We start from the raw sequence: 20,601 nt of genomic DNA on the forward strand, positions 1-20,601 counted from the left end.
CTTAAGGGGTAGTGATGCCAAGAAGGGGTCTAGGAAAGGATATTGTCAACTCTTCTTTCCACAGCTCTCTCTAACTTTCTAGAATGCATTGATTCACTCTTTACTTAGAGTCCACTGAGGCCCACATTGTCCCCTGGTGGCTTCTCATGGCTTGCAGCCTCCAGGCCTGAGTAGTGGCTCCTCTGCCAGGCTCCTCACAGTCCCTCCCCCAGTACACCAACTTTAGTTCACTTACTCAGCAGCTCCAACTTCTTCCCTTTTCAGGACCTTTGCATGCACCATTCCCTCTGCCCACAACACCATCCGCTTTTCCCATCACTGCCTTGTATGCCTCCTTCAGGTTTTGGCTTCAAACTTCACCCAGAGACCTCCCTTGGTCTCTCGTCTCAGTGAGTTGCTCTTTCTTTCATCGCACTTGAGAGGCACTTTGTCCAATGGTAAGACCTTGAGTTTGCAAGCCCAGATAATCAGGATTCCAGCTCCACCATTTACTTAGCAGTGTGTTCTTGGGCAAATGGTTTCACCTCTCTGGGTCTCAGTTTTTTCTTTTGTAAATTGGAAGAAATAATAGAAGTTACTCATAGTAGGTTGTTGTGTCTAAATGGATTAATATAAGAGCACATTTAAAGAAGAATATATACTTATTACTTCTGATGACATTGGCTACTTTTCTGTTCACGCACTGATACTAGGTGCATCCGCTGTAAGCCCCATGAGGATAGAGACCAAATCAACATGCTCACTAAACATTTGTTGAGTAAAGGCATGTGTCAAACCCTGCTTGGGCCTGGGGCTGAGAAATAAATCCCTTCCAATTTCACCCCTCAAGGAACTTGCAGCCCAGGGAGGAAGCTCCACAAGGGCAAGCAGGCAAATGCAGACTGAAAAGGACCGTGGGCCTTTCCAGAAAGTATCTAGAGGAGCAGCCTTCATGGTGTCTGCAGAAGCCAGGAGAATAGCCTGGGGGAAAGGTGGGTGCCAGCAGTATGGCTAAAGCTAGAAGTAGGCCCCCTGGGGCCCTGGGGGTGCTGACAGGCCCAGCCTGGAGCCTGAAACTAATCCACAGGTAGGAGGGGCAGGTTTGGCCTAGGTGTGTGCAGTGTAGTTTTGGAGTGGGAGGGCATTGAGGTGCAACAGCAGGGACCCAGGACAGAGACACTGAGAGATCTACCGAGCACCTATCGGGCCTGTTCTGCCTCCAGGTCATTCTGCCCAGAGCCCTTCACAACTCTGTTTCTACCAAGTGCCCATTTTAAATCAGCCATTACTTTGGCATTGGAATCCTTTTGAGCCCACATCTCAAAACCACAACCTAAGAAAGGAAGTCCTTTTTCTGAGCTCCATTTTTCTACCCACTATTTCCAGTCACATCTTCTTTCTCTTTTTTTTTTAAATATGCTTTATTGATTATCCTGTTACAACTGTTCCAATTTATTTTCCCTTTGTTCCCCTCCACCCAGTGACCCCCCTCCCTCCAGTTGTCCCCCCCTTAATCCATGCCCATTGGTTGTGCATATAGTTCTTCTCAAAATATTCCTGTCTACTCCACTCCCTCCTACTATGCTTCTTAATTCCTGCACCATCTCCCTCCCTTTCCCCCCTTCCCCCTCCCCGCTGACGTCCCCTCTGTATGTTCCGCATACCTATAATTCTTTTCCACTCTCGCTGCCTACTTAGTTTGCCTTTGTTTTGATTTCCTAGCTTCTCTTGTTGGTTGTTGTGATACAGTTTTCATTTTAATGTTCATAGTTTTGATCCTCCTTCTTCTAAACAAGTCCCTTTAACATCTCATATAGCAGTGGTTTGGATCTGATGAACTCCTCCATTTTTATTTTGTCCTGGAAGCACTTTCTCTTCCCTTCTGTTCTGAATGATAACTTTGTTGGATATAGTAATCATGGCTGTAGGTTTTTGTTTTTCATTACTTTGAATATTTCTTTCCAGTCCCTTCTTGTCTGCAGAGTCTCCTTTGAGAAATCAGCTGATAGTCTAATTGGGACCCCTTTGTACATAATTCTCTTCTCTCTTGCTGCTTTTAAGATTCTCTCTTTATCCTTTATTTTTTACATTTTGGTTATAATGTGTCTTGGTGTGGTTCTCCTTGGATCCACTTTATTTGGAACTCTCTGTGCTTCCTGGACCTGTAAGTCTATTTCCTTCCCCAAGTTAGGGAAGTTCTGCTTCTTTATCTTTTCACATAATTTTTCAATTTCTGGTTCTTCTTCTTTACCTTCTGGCAATCCTGTGATTCGGATGGACCGCTTATAGCTGTCCCATAGGTTTCTGAGCCTCTCCTCATTTTCCTCACTTTTCATTTCCTCTTTCTGCACTGGTTGACTATTTGTTCCTTCCCTATGTTCCAATTTGTTGATTTGATCCCTGGTTTTCCTTCCCTCACCACTAGTTCCATTTGTATTTTCATTCATTTCAGCAGGACTAGCCTTCATTCCTTCCCTGTCTTGTTTAAGATCCACTGTTAGATCTGTAAGCTTTCTTATAACCAGAGCTCTGAACTGAGCCTCAGAAAGATTTTCTATCTGCTGGTCTGATAGGTCATATATTTGCTGTCTGGTCAGCTGTGTGATTGGGATCTCTATCATGATCCCTGCCATCCTGACAGTTTGTGTTTACCTTTGTTTCCTGGGTGTGGCTGTCACACCTCCTACACTATAGGGGATAGAGCTCTGTGCACTCGTCACTACCGGGTGACCCTTCTCACCACGCTGTGGCACTTTGCATGGGGGCGGGTGTCCAAGATCGATTCCTGCCATTCACTCTCTGCTGAGAGACCAGGAGCCTCCTCCTCCTTCCCCACACCCTCCGACCCTCACAGTCTGAGGCAATGGGGGTCTGCCTTCCCCAGCGTTGGAATTGTGAACTGACGGGCTTGGTCTGCAGCTGGGGGTGCTCCCAGGCGCTTCTCGCCTTCGCCGCCTCTGCCGCCATCAACACAGCTTGATCTCTCCGCCCTGGGCTTCGCCCCTCCTACCCGTCCAGACTAGCACCACTTCTTTTTAACTTCATATGTTGGATTTCCATGTTCTTTTATTTTCTGGAACTTCTGGTTATTTCTGGTTTTGCATTAGCTGTAATCCTTCTTAGTTGTGGAGGGAGACTGAGCGTGTCAGTCTATGCCTCCATCTTGGCCAGAAGTCTTTTTTCACCTTCTCTTTCTCTTTTTTTTTTTTTTTTTTGTATCGAGTCTTGTCATCATTTTTTGGGAGAGCCACAGAAAGGTCTGGGCCTCTACCACAGTGCTGCATACACATCTGCACTTCTTGGCTTATAGCCCCTGCCTTCGGCCAGCCTTCCACATATCATATCACCACCCTCTGCTATACTTTCTCTGACCCCCATCCTCTGGGATCCTCTAGATATGTCTTTGCCTGGGAGCTTCCAGAGGTCAATGCTCTGAAATTGTCCTTTACAGTGGGATTCTCACGGTCTGACTCTCTCCCCAGGCCAGCCAGCTGCCTCCCTGCTCCAACACCCACCCACAGATCCACTGTTCTCCAGTAAGAGACCAGCCTAGCCTAGACGTTCCTGAATTGAATGGCACCACTGTTATGCAAGGCCCCCGTCTCTCCAGTGTAGTCTCTCAGCAACCTTTCGGTCCCTCTGCTGTGGCTTCTCGGGCCTTCTCCTCATTGACCATGTATTTTCACATGGCATAGCCAGTGTATCTAGCAGAGAGGGGCCAACCCTACCATTTCTAGGTGCCCATGCCCTGGCAGGTATTCTGTGAAATTCAGTCTAGGAGAAGTCAAGTGGAAGGGGGGACTGTCCTGCTTTTCTGATTAAATTAAAGGGAACTCAAGCCATGGGGCTGCTACATAAGCTTTAGTTCACCTGACCCCTCTCTGTCTTCCTGGGTGCTTAGCTGGTGGGGCTGCCTCATGTTGTAGGGGGTCAGAACCCTCAGGAGCCCATAGACCTGTCACACAGTATGACTATACCAGGAAAGGGGGAACCAGAAAAGGGAAATCAGCTTGAGACAAGTCAGCCAGGAAGAGAGACCAGGGAAGGCCTTCTGGACAGGGAGAGCCAGCCAGAGACAGGGGCTGAGGCCACTTGCTGTGTCCATTGACACAGAGTTGTAGGGGGAGACAGCCACTGAGGAGGAATCTGGGGATAGGATGTACAGAGGGACCATGGGGGATTGGGCAGTGAAGAGACTCAGTACCACCCTGATGCTTGCCTGAGGACCTCACCGTCCAGGAGACATGTGGAAATGAATCTGTCCTCTACTCTGGCAGGTGCTTTATGGGAGATGGACAGGCAGTTTTCCCTATCTGGTCCTGCCCAGCACCCTCCCAGCCACCTGTAACACAACTACTCTGTTCAGCCTCAGTTTGCAGATGAGGAGCCAGCCCAGAAAGCTCACATGGCTGTCCTGAGCAACACCATCAGTGGCAAAGCCATGCCCCTGGGAAGGGCGTGCCAGGCATTTGGGAATTGACCCCATGCTGCTATATGGGTTTGGCCACCTGGCTATAGGAGGCCCAGCTCATAAACATGGTCCATTACAGGAAAATAAGGAGTGCTTTTAGGTGTTGATTCAACATACCGATTTCGGGGACCCACCCTGAAAGGGAGCATAGGGTGCTTGGCCTCAGGAGAGAAGGGAGCATTGGCTCAGCCCTGAGAGCACCATCTCCTGACTGGAATGTCTGATATGGTCTGAGCTGAGCTGGGCCTGGGGCATGTGTGTGCTAAATCACCTGGGATGGCCAACTGTAGGCCCATGGGCACCACCCTCACTTATGAGATGGTAGGGCAGCCAGGAACACCGCATAAAGCACCTAAAGTAACAGTCACCAACCCAGGCACTGATGATGACCATCAACATTTGGGGAGGCCTCACGATATGCTAGGCAAGTGCTGCATCTGCCCTTCACACAAAGCAATAATCACACAAAGCATCTTATTGCTGCAATGAGCTCTACCAGCTTCCTGAATCCAGATCCCCAGGAGGACTCTGACCAGGCCTTTCTCAGAGTCACCACTTTTATCATCAGGGCCACCAGAGAGAAAAGGCCAGGTATCTGTGGAGCTTCTCTTACATGCTATGCCCTTGTTTGGCATGAATCTTTGTATTGACCGACTATGATAGAGATTGTACCCATCCCACAGATGAGAGAACAGAGGTGAACTATCCGTCTCGAGAGCACACAGCAAGCCCATGTTAGGCCTACGCTGTGGATCCAATCCCACTCTTTTTCACATTGGCAGGTGGACTGCTACTTAAATAGCCAAAGCTGGGAGTTGGGTGGGTAAGGTCGTTGAGTTGGCGGGTACAAGCAAGATGCTGTCAACTTAGAGTTTGGTATTAGAGACAGGGAAGCCAGGTACAATAACTATACTGCCTCCCAAGTAACTTTACTTTATAATAGAAGGCACTGGTCCTGAATTTTTTCGTATCATCATAGTTGTCCATGTCTTAGGAAAGTGTTTTGTCTCATGAAAATGTAGTGGGGACTTTCCTGCCTCCTCAGAGAACTCCAAATATAATTTATAGTATCTTGACAATTCAAGATCATGGTGAAGACAACAGCATAGGACTTAAAGAGGTGGTTCTGTGTAGGGCCCTGAACTAATGTCCAGTAAATGAGCAGGGTAGAACATTCTAGGTTCAAGTTTATGGCTCCATGCAGTGGCATAAAGACTTCTAACATTTTTCCATTCATTCTTCACTCACTCGTTTATTCAGCAAACATTTATTCTGTAGAGGAGTGGTATTTGCACAAGCATTGTAGGAGAAATAGGTGTGAGATGGGGAAGGGGCAGGGAGAGAGAGAAACAGGGCTGAGGAAGAAGCATGGCCTGTGTGCATATAGGGGAAACCGGGCTGACGTGAGGGGAGCAGCCTCTGGGTGCCTGAGTGCTCTTAACTTGACCCCATGGTCTAGATGGTAGGTGGGAGAGGCAGGATTGGTGCAGTGGTGCAAAGTCTTCCTGGTCACTCATCTCAGACACAGAAAGGTCTCTGGGACCTTTGGCTCCCTTGTCTCTATGTTTTAGGAGGTAGAGGGGTTAGAGCTTTGACCGCCAGAAAAGGAGGAGCAGCATGTGGAGAACTTCTGTCAAATTAAGAAACCTAACCAGAACGTGAGTTCACTTGGGCTCAACGCCTCTGGAGCGGTGGCACACTGGAGCGGGCTACAAGCCCAGCTTCACCCTCAACCCACGCTGCACATCTGCCCTGCACCCATGCCCACCACAGCCTCCCTTGCCACCTTTGCTCCCTTCAGCACCCAGGGCACCCTGCCAACAGGCATCAGACCCACCCCTCCTCTAAATCTTCTGCACCACACAGGCCTGCTCACACCCACGGCCACACTCATGCTCTTTTCCTGAGGCTCCCCACACCGCTCCAAGCCTCTGTTCAGTCGCCATCTCAGCGGCAAGGCCTTCCCTGGCCACCGTCCGTGAAGAATCAAAGCTCCCTGCACCCCTGCTAAGCGCTGTCAACACTGAATTACTGGCAGGGAAACTGCCAGGCAGGCTCCACGGCCCCAGCACCTAGCGCAGAGCTGTGTACAAAGTGGGCTCCAGGCAACAGCATCAAGTAAGTGAGCGAACAGACTGCACAGCCTGGGCAAGCAGCTGAAATCTTGCTCTCTAAGGCAGTGGCTGCTGGCATGCTTATTGCTTCCCAAGGTCCAGAAGTGAAATCATCTCCGAACCTGAACTGTGGAGATCTCCTTGCAGCACCAGCTTCCCATCTTCCCAAGAAGTGGAAGGAGCCCCTGACCCTTCTGGGTTAGGATGGCCTCCCCAGCTAATCCCCAAAGCTGCCTCTAACCTTCAGGTGCTAGGCCAACTGCCCACCCCGCTGCAGCCCTCACCCACCCCATCCCCAAACCAGCACAGCGGTGGGCTTTGCACAGAGCTGGGAAGGTTCATGGAGGCTCTCCCGGGCCATGCTGTTCATCAGTCACCACCTCCACTACACATACACGCGCACACACATAGGCAGGTGACTGCACTGGCGACTGCACCTCTGCCCATCTGACAGGTCTTTGGAGGGCAACAGAGGGGACCCAAATGGAACCCAGGATGCTCTGAGGGTTTGCCCTAGTCTTACTCTCTGCAGAGCTTCATGTGAGCCAGCCTGGTTTGGGGGCAGAGGCCAGGGGGCATAATCACAGAAAGGTCTGGTAGGTATAGCTCCTCTCCCTGGGGCTCTACCTGCGTTTGCTGTCTCTCAGTCGCCCAGGTTTCTTTTGGCCTGTCATGGTCTTCAGAGGATGAAGGCTTTCTCTGAGTCTAGTTTTGGCCCTCCCTAGCCCCTGCTCTGACACTTACAAAGGACCACACATGTGCAGACACTCTTCTGTGTGCATGGGGCAGTTCGTAGTAGCTCACTCCTCAGTACCAGTAGTACAGACACCTGACATTAAGGCCTCCACAAACTTAAATTGCAAAAGTAGAAAGATCAAAAGCATTGTTTTCCAGGGCTGGGGAAGGCAGGGAGTATCTCCAGAGCCTCTCCCTGTGCCAGGCTCTCTGCCAGGGTCAAATGTAAATCCACTCACTGCCTCTCTGAAGGGCTGTTCCTCACTTCCTGTTGGAACAGCAGGGGGTGGTTTGGCCCATTTCAGACACAGAAACTGAGGTTCTAGGGTCCATCCAAGTACCCAGAAGCACTGGGAGCTCATGACCCTGTGACCTTTCCTTTGTTGGCTGTAGTGCAAGGCCAGGCATAGAAAATGGGCCTGGACCAGAGACACCATAAACAGCTCATTACTGTTCTTGGTGCATTCCCCACCCAGAGCCAGTCACCCCCTGCCCCATGGAGCCAAGGCTCCTGAGGGCAAAGGGATACTTGGTTGGAAGTACTCCCAGCTGAGACCTGCACACTCCTCCAGATGTTAGAGCAGCCTTCCCCAATGTATTGGGTTGGCCAAAAAGTCCATTTATTTTTTTCCGTAAAATAAAAGACACATTTTTCATTTTCACCGATAACTTTATTTATATGGATATTTTGAGTAGGTCGGCTATCTCCACATGGTATAACAGTGATTGTTCGCAATTAATGTCTTGATTTGATCACTTATCAACTTCAACTGGTATATCCAACTGTGGAGCATCATCCAGTGAGAAATCTCCAGCGCAAAACCTCACAAACCACTTTTGACACATTCAATCAGTCACAGCACCTTCTCCATACACTGCACAAATCTGTTGTGCTTTTTTTATTTTTGCGTTTCATTTGCATTTTTACCTTTTTTGAAATAATAAAGCGTAGTATACTGAAAAATTTGCGTATTTTCTTCCATCTTTAATATTAAAAGAGCTGCACAAAAATTCACCAATTCTAATGCTTTTGAGGTTTTTTTTAATGCACGCTGATATGACTGCTGTCAGAATCCGTCGTCGTTGGCAGCCGTCCGTCTCGAGAGACGATGGTGTAGCTTCTTAAGAGTCTATCTGCACCGCCGAGAATGGCTGTGCAGTCCGACTCGGGAGTGACACGGTATCTGTCTCCTCCCGTGTTGAATCGACATCTTGAGATGACGCTGGAGTGTCCTCTCCAGTGAAGCTGAAGCTACAGAGCCTGGGCAGGGTGATATGGAGGGTCTGCTGTTGCCCATGCAGCAGACCCCCCCTCTCTTCGCAGCTGAAGGATCCAAGGGAAAGACGGAGTCAATACAGCTTGGCTTCAGGTGCGCCGCAGGAGTTGCCGGTGTTGACTACAATGTCAAACCGCCTTAGGGACTCCGGCTCCGGATTTTCTGTCGGGGTTTACTCCCTTAGCCTTTCCCCTGAAGAGGTATGCCGCAAGGCAGCGGAGGTTTTTTGGAGTCAGAGTTTTCCTTCTCTGATGTGCTGTCAGAATACAGTCTAACAAAATTGTTTTGAATGAAGTTAAAAACAACTAAGTGCTACTAGAGCCATCTTATAGAAAAACCAAATGAGCTTTTTGGCCAACCCAATAAAATAGCCCCACCAAGCCATAGGGAAAGATCTTAGTCTGTGGCGACAAAGAGATTGAATCATGCCCAGGAAAGAGCCGGACAATGTTTTGGAAGAAAGAGGACACACACACCAGTGAGCAAGGGTCCACACCAGCCCATTAGCACCTTATGAAATAGCACTGAGCCCGGGGAAGGCAATCCATCCTCATCATGCCTACAGAGAACACCAGGGCTGGTGGCAGTCAGTGGATAATGAGCCAGGAGGCAATTAAAATGCAAAGTGCAGGAAGAAAAGCACCAGGATGTGGGGAGAAGACAGTGGTGCCACCCTGTGCCAGGCTCTGCTGAGCATTGGAGACCCACATGGTAACATGGACAGGAGGGCTAAGGAGCAGAGAGCCAGCCCAGGCCTGGCCCATTGGACACACAGCAGAAGGCTGTCAGTCGGACCCTGTATGTGTATATAAGTGTTTGAAAGGGTGAGAGTGCCAGCATGCCAATTGGGTGGGTCAGCCCCACACACACACCAGTCTCCCCGAGCCCACACCTGGGATCCCCCTTTGAGGGGCCGCGCATGGGCACACAGCTTAGGCGCCGGTGCAGACGCGTGGGCGGCCCTGTGCTCGTCCTAGCTGTAGCCAGGGGCGGGGGGGTAAACCATGGGAGCCTATAGCTGCCAAGGGCATGGACAGGGACCACCGAAGCTTGCTACCTGCCCTTCCATGTCAGCTGAGAGGACAGCCTGCCCCTGCCCTGCCCACTGCTCTCCCCAGCTCTAGAAGTGGGACTGTAGTCAGGATACCACGTATGGGCCCTGGAAGATGATTGCTCCCAGGCCTTTGTTCACCTTCATTATTCTGGATGAGGATTTTCCACAATCACAAAAGTGACAATTTTAATATGTGAATTTTTTTTTTTTTTAAGAAAAGCAATATGAAGAAGGCGTATTGTAAGCTCTGCCTTTTAAACCAGTTATATTAGTTTCTTCTCTAGGTATTTTAATTGAAGATTTACTGCTGTTTTAAGAGTATACACATTTAAGGAGTTTTTGGAGTATTAAAATTCTGCTTCCTCAGTGGTGGGGACAGTCTCTGTGGAGGCCACCAAGAGTCATGCCCTCCCTCACAGCTTGCCCTGGGGGCTGTCCATGGGGTGGGGTTGAGGGGGCACCTGTAGCAGCTGCCTCCTGGAGGCAGAGCCAGCTGCATACCTTACTCCATCATCCCTTATCCTGAGTAAGGAAAGCAGAGCTCAGAGTGAGACAGTAAGGCCACCATGTCACATGGCCTGGCATTCAGACAAGACCATGGGCTCAGAGCTCCAGCAGCATCACGTTACCCATCCGTTGCCTGTCCCCTGCCTGCACAGCTTTCACTGAGGCCTGGTTTCTGTCCTGTGGTAACTAAGACTGACTCAGTGGCCACTGTGTTCTAGGAACTTGTTCAAGAGACTAGTGTGCACATATGTATGTGTGTGAGAATACATGCTTGTGCATGTATGTACATGCACTGGTACATGCTTAGGTGTGTATGAATGTTTATGAGTGTGTGTGCAGATTTGTGCTTTGCTGGCACAAAGGTGGCACTGTATGGTACTGTCTGAGAGGAGAGATGGTTCCTTTCCCCTAGCTGCCTGTAAAGAACTTGAGTTCTTCCATGTAGTAATGAAGACATGTGATTACTTCTCTGCCACTAATTCTGTGATCTTGGGAGAGTAATTTTTTATTCCTAGGCCTTAGTTTCCATCTCTAATGATGGAGTAGACAGTGTGCCCTCCTCATGTGAGTTGAGGAAAAAGTATTTTTTTTATCCTTCCTGGGCCAGGCCTTGTGTTAGGCTCTGGGATCTAGTCTCTGCTCTCAGAGAGCCACAGTCAGTTAGAGAAGTGAGCTCATGTATACCTGTGACAGAGGTCACGTGGGGTCAGGACCAACACCTGAGGATGGCCTTGTAGTTGCCAGGCCATGGTGCAGCAGAGGAGAGTCCAGCTCTGACGCCAGTGAATTTTTACTCTGCTTGCCATGTCAGCACTATGTGCCTCAGTTTCATTGGGGAAAGGAAACTGCGGCTGTGAGAGGGTTATCAGGAGCCAAGCTGGCAGATGGGTGAGCTCTAACCCCATTGGAGGGGGAAGTTGACCTTGGGAAAGAGCCAGCTCTCAGGACCAGGCCCACTGGCAAGTGAGACAGAGTACAGGTGGGCTGAGGTTGCCGTTAGTGCCCTTTCCTGGAGCTGCTGGCTGCTGTTGCAGACTGTATCCTGTCTCCTGAGGACACAGGGTCTGGATGTGGGGCAGAGTGTGTAGAGTCTTGATCCTCACGGAGGAGGGAGGCCAGGAAAGTATCAGAGAGGGCTGAACCAAGCCTATTGTTCAGAACCAAAGCAAAAGTAAGGTTTGCCAGGCAGACAGCATCATGTGGCACCCTGGGCTATACTGAGCCAGAGCAGGGATCAATGGTGGGGACCGTGTGCAGGGCTGGGTCCTGGGGCTCTGTGCAGGATTGAGTGGTGGGGCCTTGACAGAGGCCAGTGGTGGAACCCTGTGCAAAGCTGAGTGGCGAGGCCCTGTACAGGGGTAAGTGCTGTGGCTCTCTGCAGGTCTGAGTGGTGGGACCCTGTGCAAGGGTAAATGGTGCTTGGGGAGGAAGCGCTAGATCTGCAGCAAACAATTGGCAAGGGGTTGCTTAAGGGAACTTGGACACCCAGTGAGGAATGGCTGAAAATTTCCAACCTGGGAGGGGTGATCAGGTTTTATTCTGGAGGGATCTCTGGCAACACACCCAAGGACAGATCAGAAGAGGGGGCTGTTGGGAGAGAAGCCTAAGGGCTCATGCCAGAAGGCCAATGCCTGTGGCCCCGGTGCCAAGAACCTGCTCCTGCAGGGCCTGCTGAGGTGCCAAGAGAAGGAACCCTCAAGGAGCCCAAGGCAAGTCACCAGAAATGCCAGGTGGGCTACCCTCTCACGGCTGTGCAGTTTGGGGCAAGCGTTTGAACACTGCCTGAGCTTCCAGGCTGCACAGCAGGAATGGTCACAGCCACTTCAGGGGTTTAACCGCACCCCAGGTGAGTGTCATGCCTGCCCTGGGCCTCCGCCAAGAAGGATGGATGGGAGCCAATGTTGGATGGTGCTGGGGAGTTCGGAACCACCACCAGCCCCATACCAACTGTGGCTGTCCCCCATCTCCCCACTGACTTCTGGCGTGAGACAACAAATTTTCCTTTGCTTCAGCTGCTCCCCTAATAACTGAGCCTCTGTCTGATTTTCGGGACCAAGCCACTTTCTATTTCAGAATGGTTTTGTTTTTGCCTTAAAGCAAAATCATTCCTTCCACATAATGCACTGTTTTCCCTCTACATGCACCCCCAATCTCCAAAGCCTTGACTACATTTTAATTTCAATGTACACAGTGTAGGAAAGATTTCTGCAAAGGCTCCTTTTTTGTTTTAGAAGAATTCATCATTGCCGCTAAGAAGCTTAATACAAATTAAAGGAGGAATTAAGCAACATTACGACATCAAAACTGGGGTACAGTTGTCCACTGCCTCACCTGCCCCAAAGGAAAGTGGCCACATGGAGCCTGTCAAGTATGTGCTCAAGAACCTCAGAAAGCGCATTTCCAATGAAGGGCCTGTTCTGTCTTCAGCCTTTCCCTAATTCCCTTTGTTGCAGGAACAGTGAAGTACACCTCTGATAAAAACTTAATCACCTTATCTTTTTAAAGCAAATAGCATCTTTGTTCAGATACGGGATCCATAGCAAGAGAAAGAAAGAAAACCAGGCAATACTCCATTCCAGCCAGAGGCTTAAAGGCTTAAACTTCCAAGGATAAATTTAGAAAACCAGGTGTCACCAGGAGATGGCAGAGGATTCCAAACTCACCAAGAGTTCAGGAATACAGCAGGAAGTGAGCTTTCTCTACCCAAGTGGAACTCACACTTGCCCCTGTCACCAACCCAGCTCTCCCTAACCACTAGGCAATCCCAGCACTGTTCTGGCATCTCACTCCTGGCTGCCTCTTCTTTTTTTTTACTCCTCATCCAAGGACATGCTTATTGATTTTGGAGAGGGAAGAATGTAGGGAGAGAGAGAAACATTGATGTGAGAGAGATACATCAACGAATTGCCTCCCACACCCGCCCCAATTGGGGATCAAACCCACACCTAGGTATGAGCCCTGACCAGGGACTGAACCCACAACCTTTCAGTGTACAGGATGATGCTCCAACCAACTGAGCCACCCAACCAGGGCCAGAGCTAAGCTTTTACAGGATCTACATGGCCTGTTGGCAGGCAGAAGGATCTGGGTTTGAACCTCAGTGTGTCTCAGCTGGTCACCTGCAGGGTGGGGCAGCAACAGCAGCCCTGTGCATATTAGACATGACTGGGCACTACCCTGTGTGGGGGTACTTACACGCTGACCCATTTCTGCCCTCTAAGTTCCTTCCCATCTCCGGCCTTACCTCCAGCAGTATATCCTGCACAGGTTGCCACATTAGCCACATGGGATGTCTTGTCAGGCTCTGTGCTTCAGGGCGGCTTCATTACTGGGGAGAGGTGGGCAGAGATTCCTCTCTTTAGGTGAAGTGTGATACTGGACTTCAATGGATGGAGTTGTAGCCGCCTTGTTTCAGAGGCCTCTCAGCCTTAGCGCTCAGAGGGAGGTCCCCTCCTTGGGACAGTGCCACCTGTACAGAGGCCAAGCATCCAGCCCAGAATCAAGGCCTGGCTAAACTCCAGGTCCTACATGGCCACCCCATATGTCGGCCTGGCTCATCTGCCAGGCTTATCCCTCTGACCTCCACAGTCCATCCCATCATCACCGCGATGCTAACTCCCAAAAGGGCCCTGCCCCTTGCCCTGGTTCCCTCCAAAGCTGCTTTTTCAGGAGGGGAAGTGCCGGAGTGGCTAGAGTTAGCTATAGCCCCATCAAGCCACCAAGGGGGGCCAGTGACCCCAAGCTGCTTACAAGGGTTCAGTTCTCACTGGGAGGATGCAAGCCGCCCACCAGCTTTGAGGCCCCTTTTCCAGTCTGGCCCCCAACATGAAAGCAACACCAGCAATTGGAGGCAATTTGCTGGCCTTTGATGGCTATGTCAGGGCGGCACCCTCAGCCAGGGCTTGGGAAACAGTTGTACTTCCCACATTCTTCCCTGATTACCCCCAGCCTGAGCCAAGACCCAGCAGCCTTCAGCTCATTGTGCCTTTGTGTGGAGCTGGCACTCAGTGAGAAAGGCCAGCCGGGCCCTGGGAGAGTGTCCTCAAGAAAAGCCATGGGCATTAGCGTCATCCCCAGGGTCACACGAGCCCACCCTCACAGCGTCCCCCATCCGGCTCAATGGGAGTGGAATAGGGCCACTGTGCTCCCAGAACCCCCAGGTTTGGGAAGAAAGAGCAGAGGATGTCTGCTGAGGCCCTGTGGAATGATGGCCACAGTGTGAACTTCACACATGTAGTGCATTTCCCGTTGTGCCCACCTTGCATGGTGGGGAGCTAGGCTCCAGGTCACATGTGGGGGGGGGGGGGGTACACACTCTGAACCTGGGCTTCTGCCGGGGTCACTGGCTTGCAGACTGATATTCCCTCGTTCTGGAGGCATAGTCTCTATTGGAGTACTTTTCTTCCCTTCACTGCCTTACACTCCTGGATGAGACTGTGCTCATTCCCTTTGTTTTCATCCAGCAAATCCGCCGAGCCTTTTGCCTTCCCATGGAGACAATGGCTGACCAGGAGTTAGTCATACAGAAAAGGTGAGAAAAGTATTCCAGACAAAGGGAGTGTGACTTAGGAGGGCTTGCTTGATTTCTTTTGGTTGGACCTAGGAGCATGGTTGAAGGTAAGGGTGAGGAATAAGCAGGGGTGAGGCACAAAGGGAGGCAGCACATACATGGTGGATGATGCAGGCCCTGGCTGCCAAATAAGAGGATAAGAGGACTGTACTGCTGGTAGTGCTGTCTGTGCCTTAGAGCAGCCTCTTTCCTGTGGGCGAGGGACCAGAGAGGGACAAAGATAGAGAGCAGGGGGGTAGGCCTTCTGGAGGTTGTGGAGAGTGAATTCCTAAGCCTATGCGTCTCAGTTACTGCTCTTGGTGCAGCAGCAATGTGAGAAACATGGAGCTCCAAGTCTAGGAAGTAATTGTGAGCCTCACCTACCACCAAGGTTCTTCCCAGCCCCATCTTTCACCGAGAAGAGCCAGAGAGCTGCAGAAACCATACCATGGCCTAGAGATGGCAGCGGGCTTCCTGGCCCAGGCAACTCTGAGAACCTTCACTGCCTGCTCTCCCTCCCTGTCCATCTGCCTGGGGGCCTCTCCCCTCTCCCTGCTGCCTCCCCAAGTGCCCATGGACTCAGCACCCAGACCACACTGGGTGGGCACTACCTCCTCTGGGCTCAGACATGTGTGCAGGAGGACACGCTAGTAACCCTGTAGTAGATGACCCTGTGAATACCCAGGGTTATGGTAGAAACCTTGGGAAATAGAATGAGGTAGAAGGTAGAAAAAGGATTGCTTGTAACTGCACTACTGATCCCAGATGGCCTAATGGATCGCCTTCTAATCTTTTCTTTCTGCACCCCAGAGCTGGAGCAGAACTCTTGCAAAAATTTTGATTCCTGCATTTCTTAAATTAACATTATAACATTAATCTGTCTTGGTGCAGCTTTAAATTTTTCTCAGGTATCACCTTTCACCCCCAGAACATTTTACCACAGCATGTGCGTGCTGGTCCTGTCCGGGCTGCCTCCACTTAGTCTGAGCACGCTCTTCCTTGTGGGCACACAGACCTGGGCCCAGGTAGCCTCGCTGCGTCGCTCCATCTCCGCCTCTCCCGAGCTGAGTGGCCTCGGGCCAGTTGCTGTTCTGGGCCCGTTCTTGCCACACTGTGTTGGGAAGACCAAGTGCCCCCATGCATGGTGACAAAGACCTCAGGTTGCTTGGTAAGACTGGATTTCTAGAAGTGGGTTGCTGGCTCCATGCTGTAACCATTGGAAGAGCTTAGCAGCCAGTCCTCAACCAGTGGGGCCTCATCCAGTACTGATTTATTCTTTGAGCATCTACTATAGGTGATTGTTCTAGGTACTGGGCTTATAGCATGAATAAAAAGGAAAAAAAAATGCTGCTGAGGTAGGTTTAGATTTTAGCAGGAGCAGACGACCAACATCAAATGGGGACATAATAACATACGTTAGAAGGTGATAATAGCTATGGAAAATAGAGTGGGGTAGAAGAGGCCTGGACATCAGGAGGTGGTGAAAGGGATTGGGACGGTCTCACCAGAAGGTGACATTTACACAGTGATTCCAAGAAGGTGAGCCTGGGAGCCATTGAAACTCCTGGGGGAGGAATCTTTAAATACACAGACCCAGGTGGGAGTGTGTCCAGTGTGTTGTAGCAAGGTGACAGTTCAAGGTGCAATATGGGCCAGGTCACGTGGCCTCCCAGAGGCAACCTAAGAGAAGATGGCAGCTCCATAAGAACAGAAAGCTCCCAAGGCCTACAGGAAGTGCTGAGGAACCACTGGTGGACACTGGTCAGATGGACAGTTGGCACTTGGCTCCTGCAGGTCTCCAGGACCCTCCCTCTTTCGGGTTACTGCAGAGCGTGGCACATGAGATGCCTATGGATGTGGTATGCCATAGACCATGTGCCTAGGACTTGGCACTCAATCTCCTTTTGCTGCAGACCCTTGCCCAAGATCTGCTTGTGGCTGACCCATGACATCTGGCTCCCATTCCTGCGTTCTTCCTCAGAGAAGTCTACCCTTGGCACATGGGACCTGGCCACCCTCCACTCCCAGGCACACGGTGGTTTTGTTTCCTTGACTGTCTGGTGGCTATCTGGATTATCTTGTTCCCTTGATTACTGTCTGCCCCTTATCAGGTTAGTGAACTCCATTGGGGCTGGGCCCTGGTCTGCATGTTCACCACTAGTGTTTCCCAGTCCTGGGGCATCCCCAAATATTTATGAATGAAAGGCCATGGGCAGGCTGAGAGAAGCTCAGCATGGCTCAGGGCTGAGTGCCCCTGAGTCTGGTAGGTTTGGGCAGCAGCCCCAGCCCCCCAACACTCTGACCTTCCCTTTACTTCCCTTCATTTGCCACTGGCTAAGGGGGGGAAAAGCCACTGTGAACAAAGCAATTACCAGTGACATTTGCCACGAATCCAAAAAGCGCAATATTCCCAGCAGACAGGTCTATATGGGTCAGGCTTTCTAGGCATTGTGTCCAGGCCACCCTGGAACTGAGCAGTGGTAAACAAGCCTGACCATCTCAGAAGAGCAATTAAATGGCTACATCTTCACCAGTGCCAGACAGATTTTCTGGCTCTGCCTGCTTTGGGCAGTGGGAGGTATGCACTGCATGTAACAAGAGCCATCTCGGGCAAGATGGGCCGCCGACTGGGCCACACCTGTCTCCCAGCTAGATGCAGACACTGAGGAGCCCTCTTCATCTCCAGCCATCATACTCCTGGCACCAGAGAGAGACAAGCCGCCCATGCCATTTGTCAGTGTCTGGTGCCAGCCACCTTCTCTGTTTGCAGAAGGAAGGCCAGGGCTCATATTCAGAGATTCGGATACCTTCAGGCCTGGCACTTGCTCACAGCTGCTGGCCCGGTGCCTTCCCATGCTTCCCACCCCAATCCAGAGGCATACAGACCAACAGGATGTGGAGCCCATGATTAGACACCCTGCTGCCTGGAAGGAGGATACTTCCTTTGGTACAGACTCCCAAGGTCCATAGCATCATGGAACCCCATTAACATCAGCTGTGTATTCCAGCCTTCCCTGGTGATAAAGGCTTTGCAATAGCTGGCATTCTCACCTCTGCCTGTAGGAAAGGAAGACCGAGTCCTTTGTGCAGTGAGCAGGGCTGTTCCTTACCAACTCTACAGGTATCCCTTGGACCAGTGTCCTGGCCACCATTTTAAATATCCAGGAGCTGCAGGGCCAGTATGAGATGCTCTCACAGCTTGCATTCCCCTGCAGAACTATTTTTAGGAATCTGCTTAAGGTGGATTCCTCCCTGAGTATTGGGCTAGAGGGCAGTAGCCTGCATTTGCCATCAGATACAAGTCCAGGGATTAAATCCTGGTTCTTCCTGGCTCAGTGTAGGGTCTTGAGTGAATCACCGCCCTCCTTGAAGCTCCAATTTCTCAACTGCAAATGGAAAGGGTTGGTGAAATCTTCAACAAACATGCATGGAGTGCCTGGTTTGAGCCAGAGCTAACCTGCCTGCCCCTGCCTCCCAGCATTCCCTGCCTGGTTGAGGCACACCAGACCAGGTCCTCTTAGCACTGAAACTTGATCCCTGAGCTCCACAGCTGGCTTTGCTTCAGAGCTAAAATCCAGGCAAGACTGAGGCCAGGGAAGAACCCCTTCAGATGCTGATAGACACAGAGCAGCACATGCAAGGAGGTGAGCCCTCTGCCTTGTGCTGATCCCCAACTTCCTGCCAGCTCTAGACACCCAGCCTCTAAAACCACTGGCAGATATAGCCCCTCTGAGCAAATCAGGAGTGCCCTCTCTGGAGGATGCAGAAGCTGCCAGGACCCCTCATTTGGCAAACAGGGCTGGGCTCTACCCCACTTGCCCCGCACCAGATTATGAAGGCTTCATACCCAGCTCCCTCAGTAGAAGTCCCAGGCACTGCCACCTGCTGGGAATCCCTACCCTGTGTCCATCTCATTGTGCCCCATCAGCTCAGCCTTGCCACAGCTCGGCCAGCTTTATCCCACCAGGACCCCCTAGTGTGGTTGTGGTGCTCACAGAAGGTAAGCAGCTTATTCCAGAGTGCTCTGCTGATGTAGAGCTGAGGTAAGGCAAGTGGCCTCATCCAGGCCAGTAGCCCACAAGAAGGCCGTACCATACTGCCATCAAGCAGATTCCTCATAAAAACAAGCCCCCAAGAAAGAGTACTGCAGCTTGGTGTTTCAGGATTATTGGGGCTGGAAGGGAATTGTGTTTAAGGCAGAGGGAACAGTATATGCAAAGGCTCAGTGTGACAGGAGCCCAGGAACAGCCCTGTGTTCCTCAAGGTTGTAGGGAAAACACCAAAATAGGGGTGGTGGGGCTGGAAGAGTCGGTTAGTAAGGTATCAGCAGGAAATAGGTTTCCACTCAGTCGTTTGGCTGGAGGGAGCGAACAGGGGGTCTGTACCAAGCCATGGGCAGGTAAAGGAGCTGGTAAGACATGGTGGGAAGGAGGCAGTCCCGGGGGTAGGGGAACAGCATCTTCCAGAGCCCAGGGAGAAGGACCCCCAATAGAAGTTCTGGCCAAAGGAGTAGAGTCAACACCTCAGCTGCTCTCTTCTCTCGCCTTCTAATCTGCTAGTGTTCCCATTGGCTAAACATAACTAGAGGCCAGAGGGCACAGGAACCCACAGTGTTGTTGGCAGAGGTCAGCCTCGCAGGCCACATAGGGGTGGAGAGTGAAGAGCACCTAGGCCAGTGGGCCTCAGTTTCTGGGTGTGTGTCTCAGTATGAGTGTACTGAAAAGCAACAGAACCGTTCGGAGCAGAGGAAGGACATGGCCACCAGGATGGGGTTGATCACCATGGGGACCTGAGTGCAGAGTGGATGGGTAGGCAAGGGGGCCGGGAGGCCAAAGTGGGGAGCCCTGATGAGCTTTAAGCTGGATGGACCGGTGACATGGACTAACACAGGGGAAAGAGCTAGCATGCAGGGATTTAGGTGAAAATGGAGCACAGGCCTCAGGGGTCCGTTGGCTGGGGAGGGAAGCAGAAGGAACATGGGGATCCTAGCTCGGCCTAAGGGAGTGCGGAGGTAGGCCAGCACAGGTACCCATCCAAGGTGGCGAGTATGCAGACGGGAGTAGTAGAGTGATGGGCTTTCCCTCTGTGCCTTGCAGGTGGCCTCAGCCCCGAGTCCAAGAAGATCCTGACACCTGCCCTCAAGAAGCGGAGCCGGGCCAGCGGAGGGGAGGTGGCCAAGCAAGAGGAGGGTGTGGAACAGCGGGAGGCCACACAGCATGTGACAGTCAGCCTGTCTTTTAAGCGTTACATCTTCGACCCCCACAAGCGTATGGTCCAGTCTCCCTGAGTGACCACAGGGCCACATTGCCTGGGCCCAGGCTGGGCTACAGTGCCAAATGGCCAGCCAGATGCACCTCGGCTTCCTGCAGCCTCTCCTAACAGCTCTTCAGGCAGCGGACCCACAGGCCCAGCATTCAGCCCCAGGGAGAATGCCCGGGGCCAGCAGGAGGCAGTGTCCTTCAAGGGTGCAGCACCCAAGGAGGAGTGGGGCTCAACTGGAGAGCTGGTAGCCAGTATCTTCCAGGCTGCGCAGGTGGTGGCAACTGAGGGCCACTCCCCACCCTGCCCGCCTCAGCAGCTGTGAACTTGCCAGCTTCAAATAAATGTCTCTTGTTTTCCCCTACTGCTGGTCTCTCTGTAATTTCACATGAGGCTTCCCCTCTACCCCTCGCCACCCAGGAATGTCAAGAGAACCACCAGGGCTCCTGCCAAGGGGTTTGGGGGAGAGGCCCAACTCAGAGCCCAGTAGGCCGAGAGGTCCAGAAGGTGTTGGGCCCCTAAACTAGGCAGAGTGGCCCCCAGAGTCTCTTAGGCCTTCAGGGGCCACAGGAATTCTCTAAGCAGTCAAGTCCAGAAAAGACACTCAAGGGGTGTCAGGGAGCAGCAGGGCACTGAGCCAGGGCATTGGGCTGAAG

General features: G+C 51.5%; 1 protein-coding gene across 6 annotated transcripts in view; it reads left to right on the forward strand.

Moving 5' to 3' along the window:
• Positions 1-20,309, forward strand: part of EEFSEC (eukaryotic elongation factor, selenocysteine-tRNA specific) — a 387,397-nt gene extending 367,088 nt beyond the window's left edge. For 5 of the 6 annotated variants that reach the window (XM_090285916.1, XM_090285915.1, XM_090285919.1 and 2 more), the window contains one exon: positions 19,783-20,309. In XM_090285916.1, the coding sequence (XP_090142042.1) occupies positions 19,783-19,973 (191 nt within the window). In that variant the 3' untranslated portion in view covers positions 19,974-20,309. The remainder of the gene's footprint in view (positions 1-19,782) is intronic. The other variant, XM_090285918.1, reaches the window with a different exon arrangement.
• Positions 20,310-20,601: the final 292 nt, after the last annotated feature.

Source organism: Furipterus horrens, unplaced genomic scaffold (genome assembly GCF_987537825.1).
Source record: "Furipterus horrens unplaced genomic scaffold, mFurHor1.1.pri manual_scaffold_8, whole genome shotgun sequence".
Lineage (NCBI taxonomy): Eukaryota > Metazoa > Chordata > Mammalia > Chiroptera > Furipteridae > Furipterus > Furipterus horrens.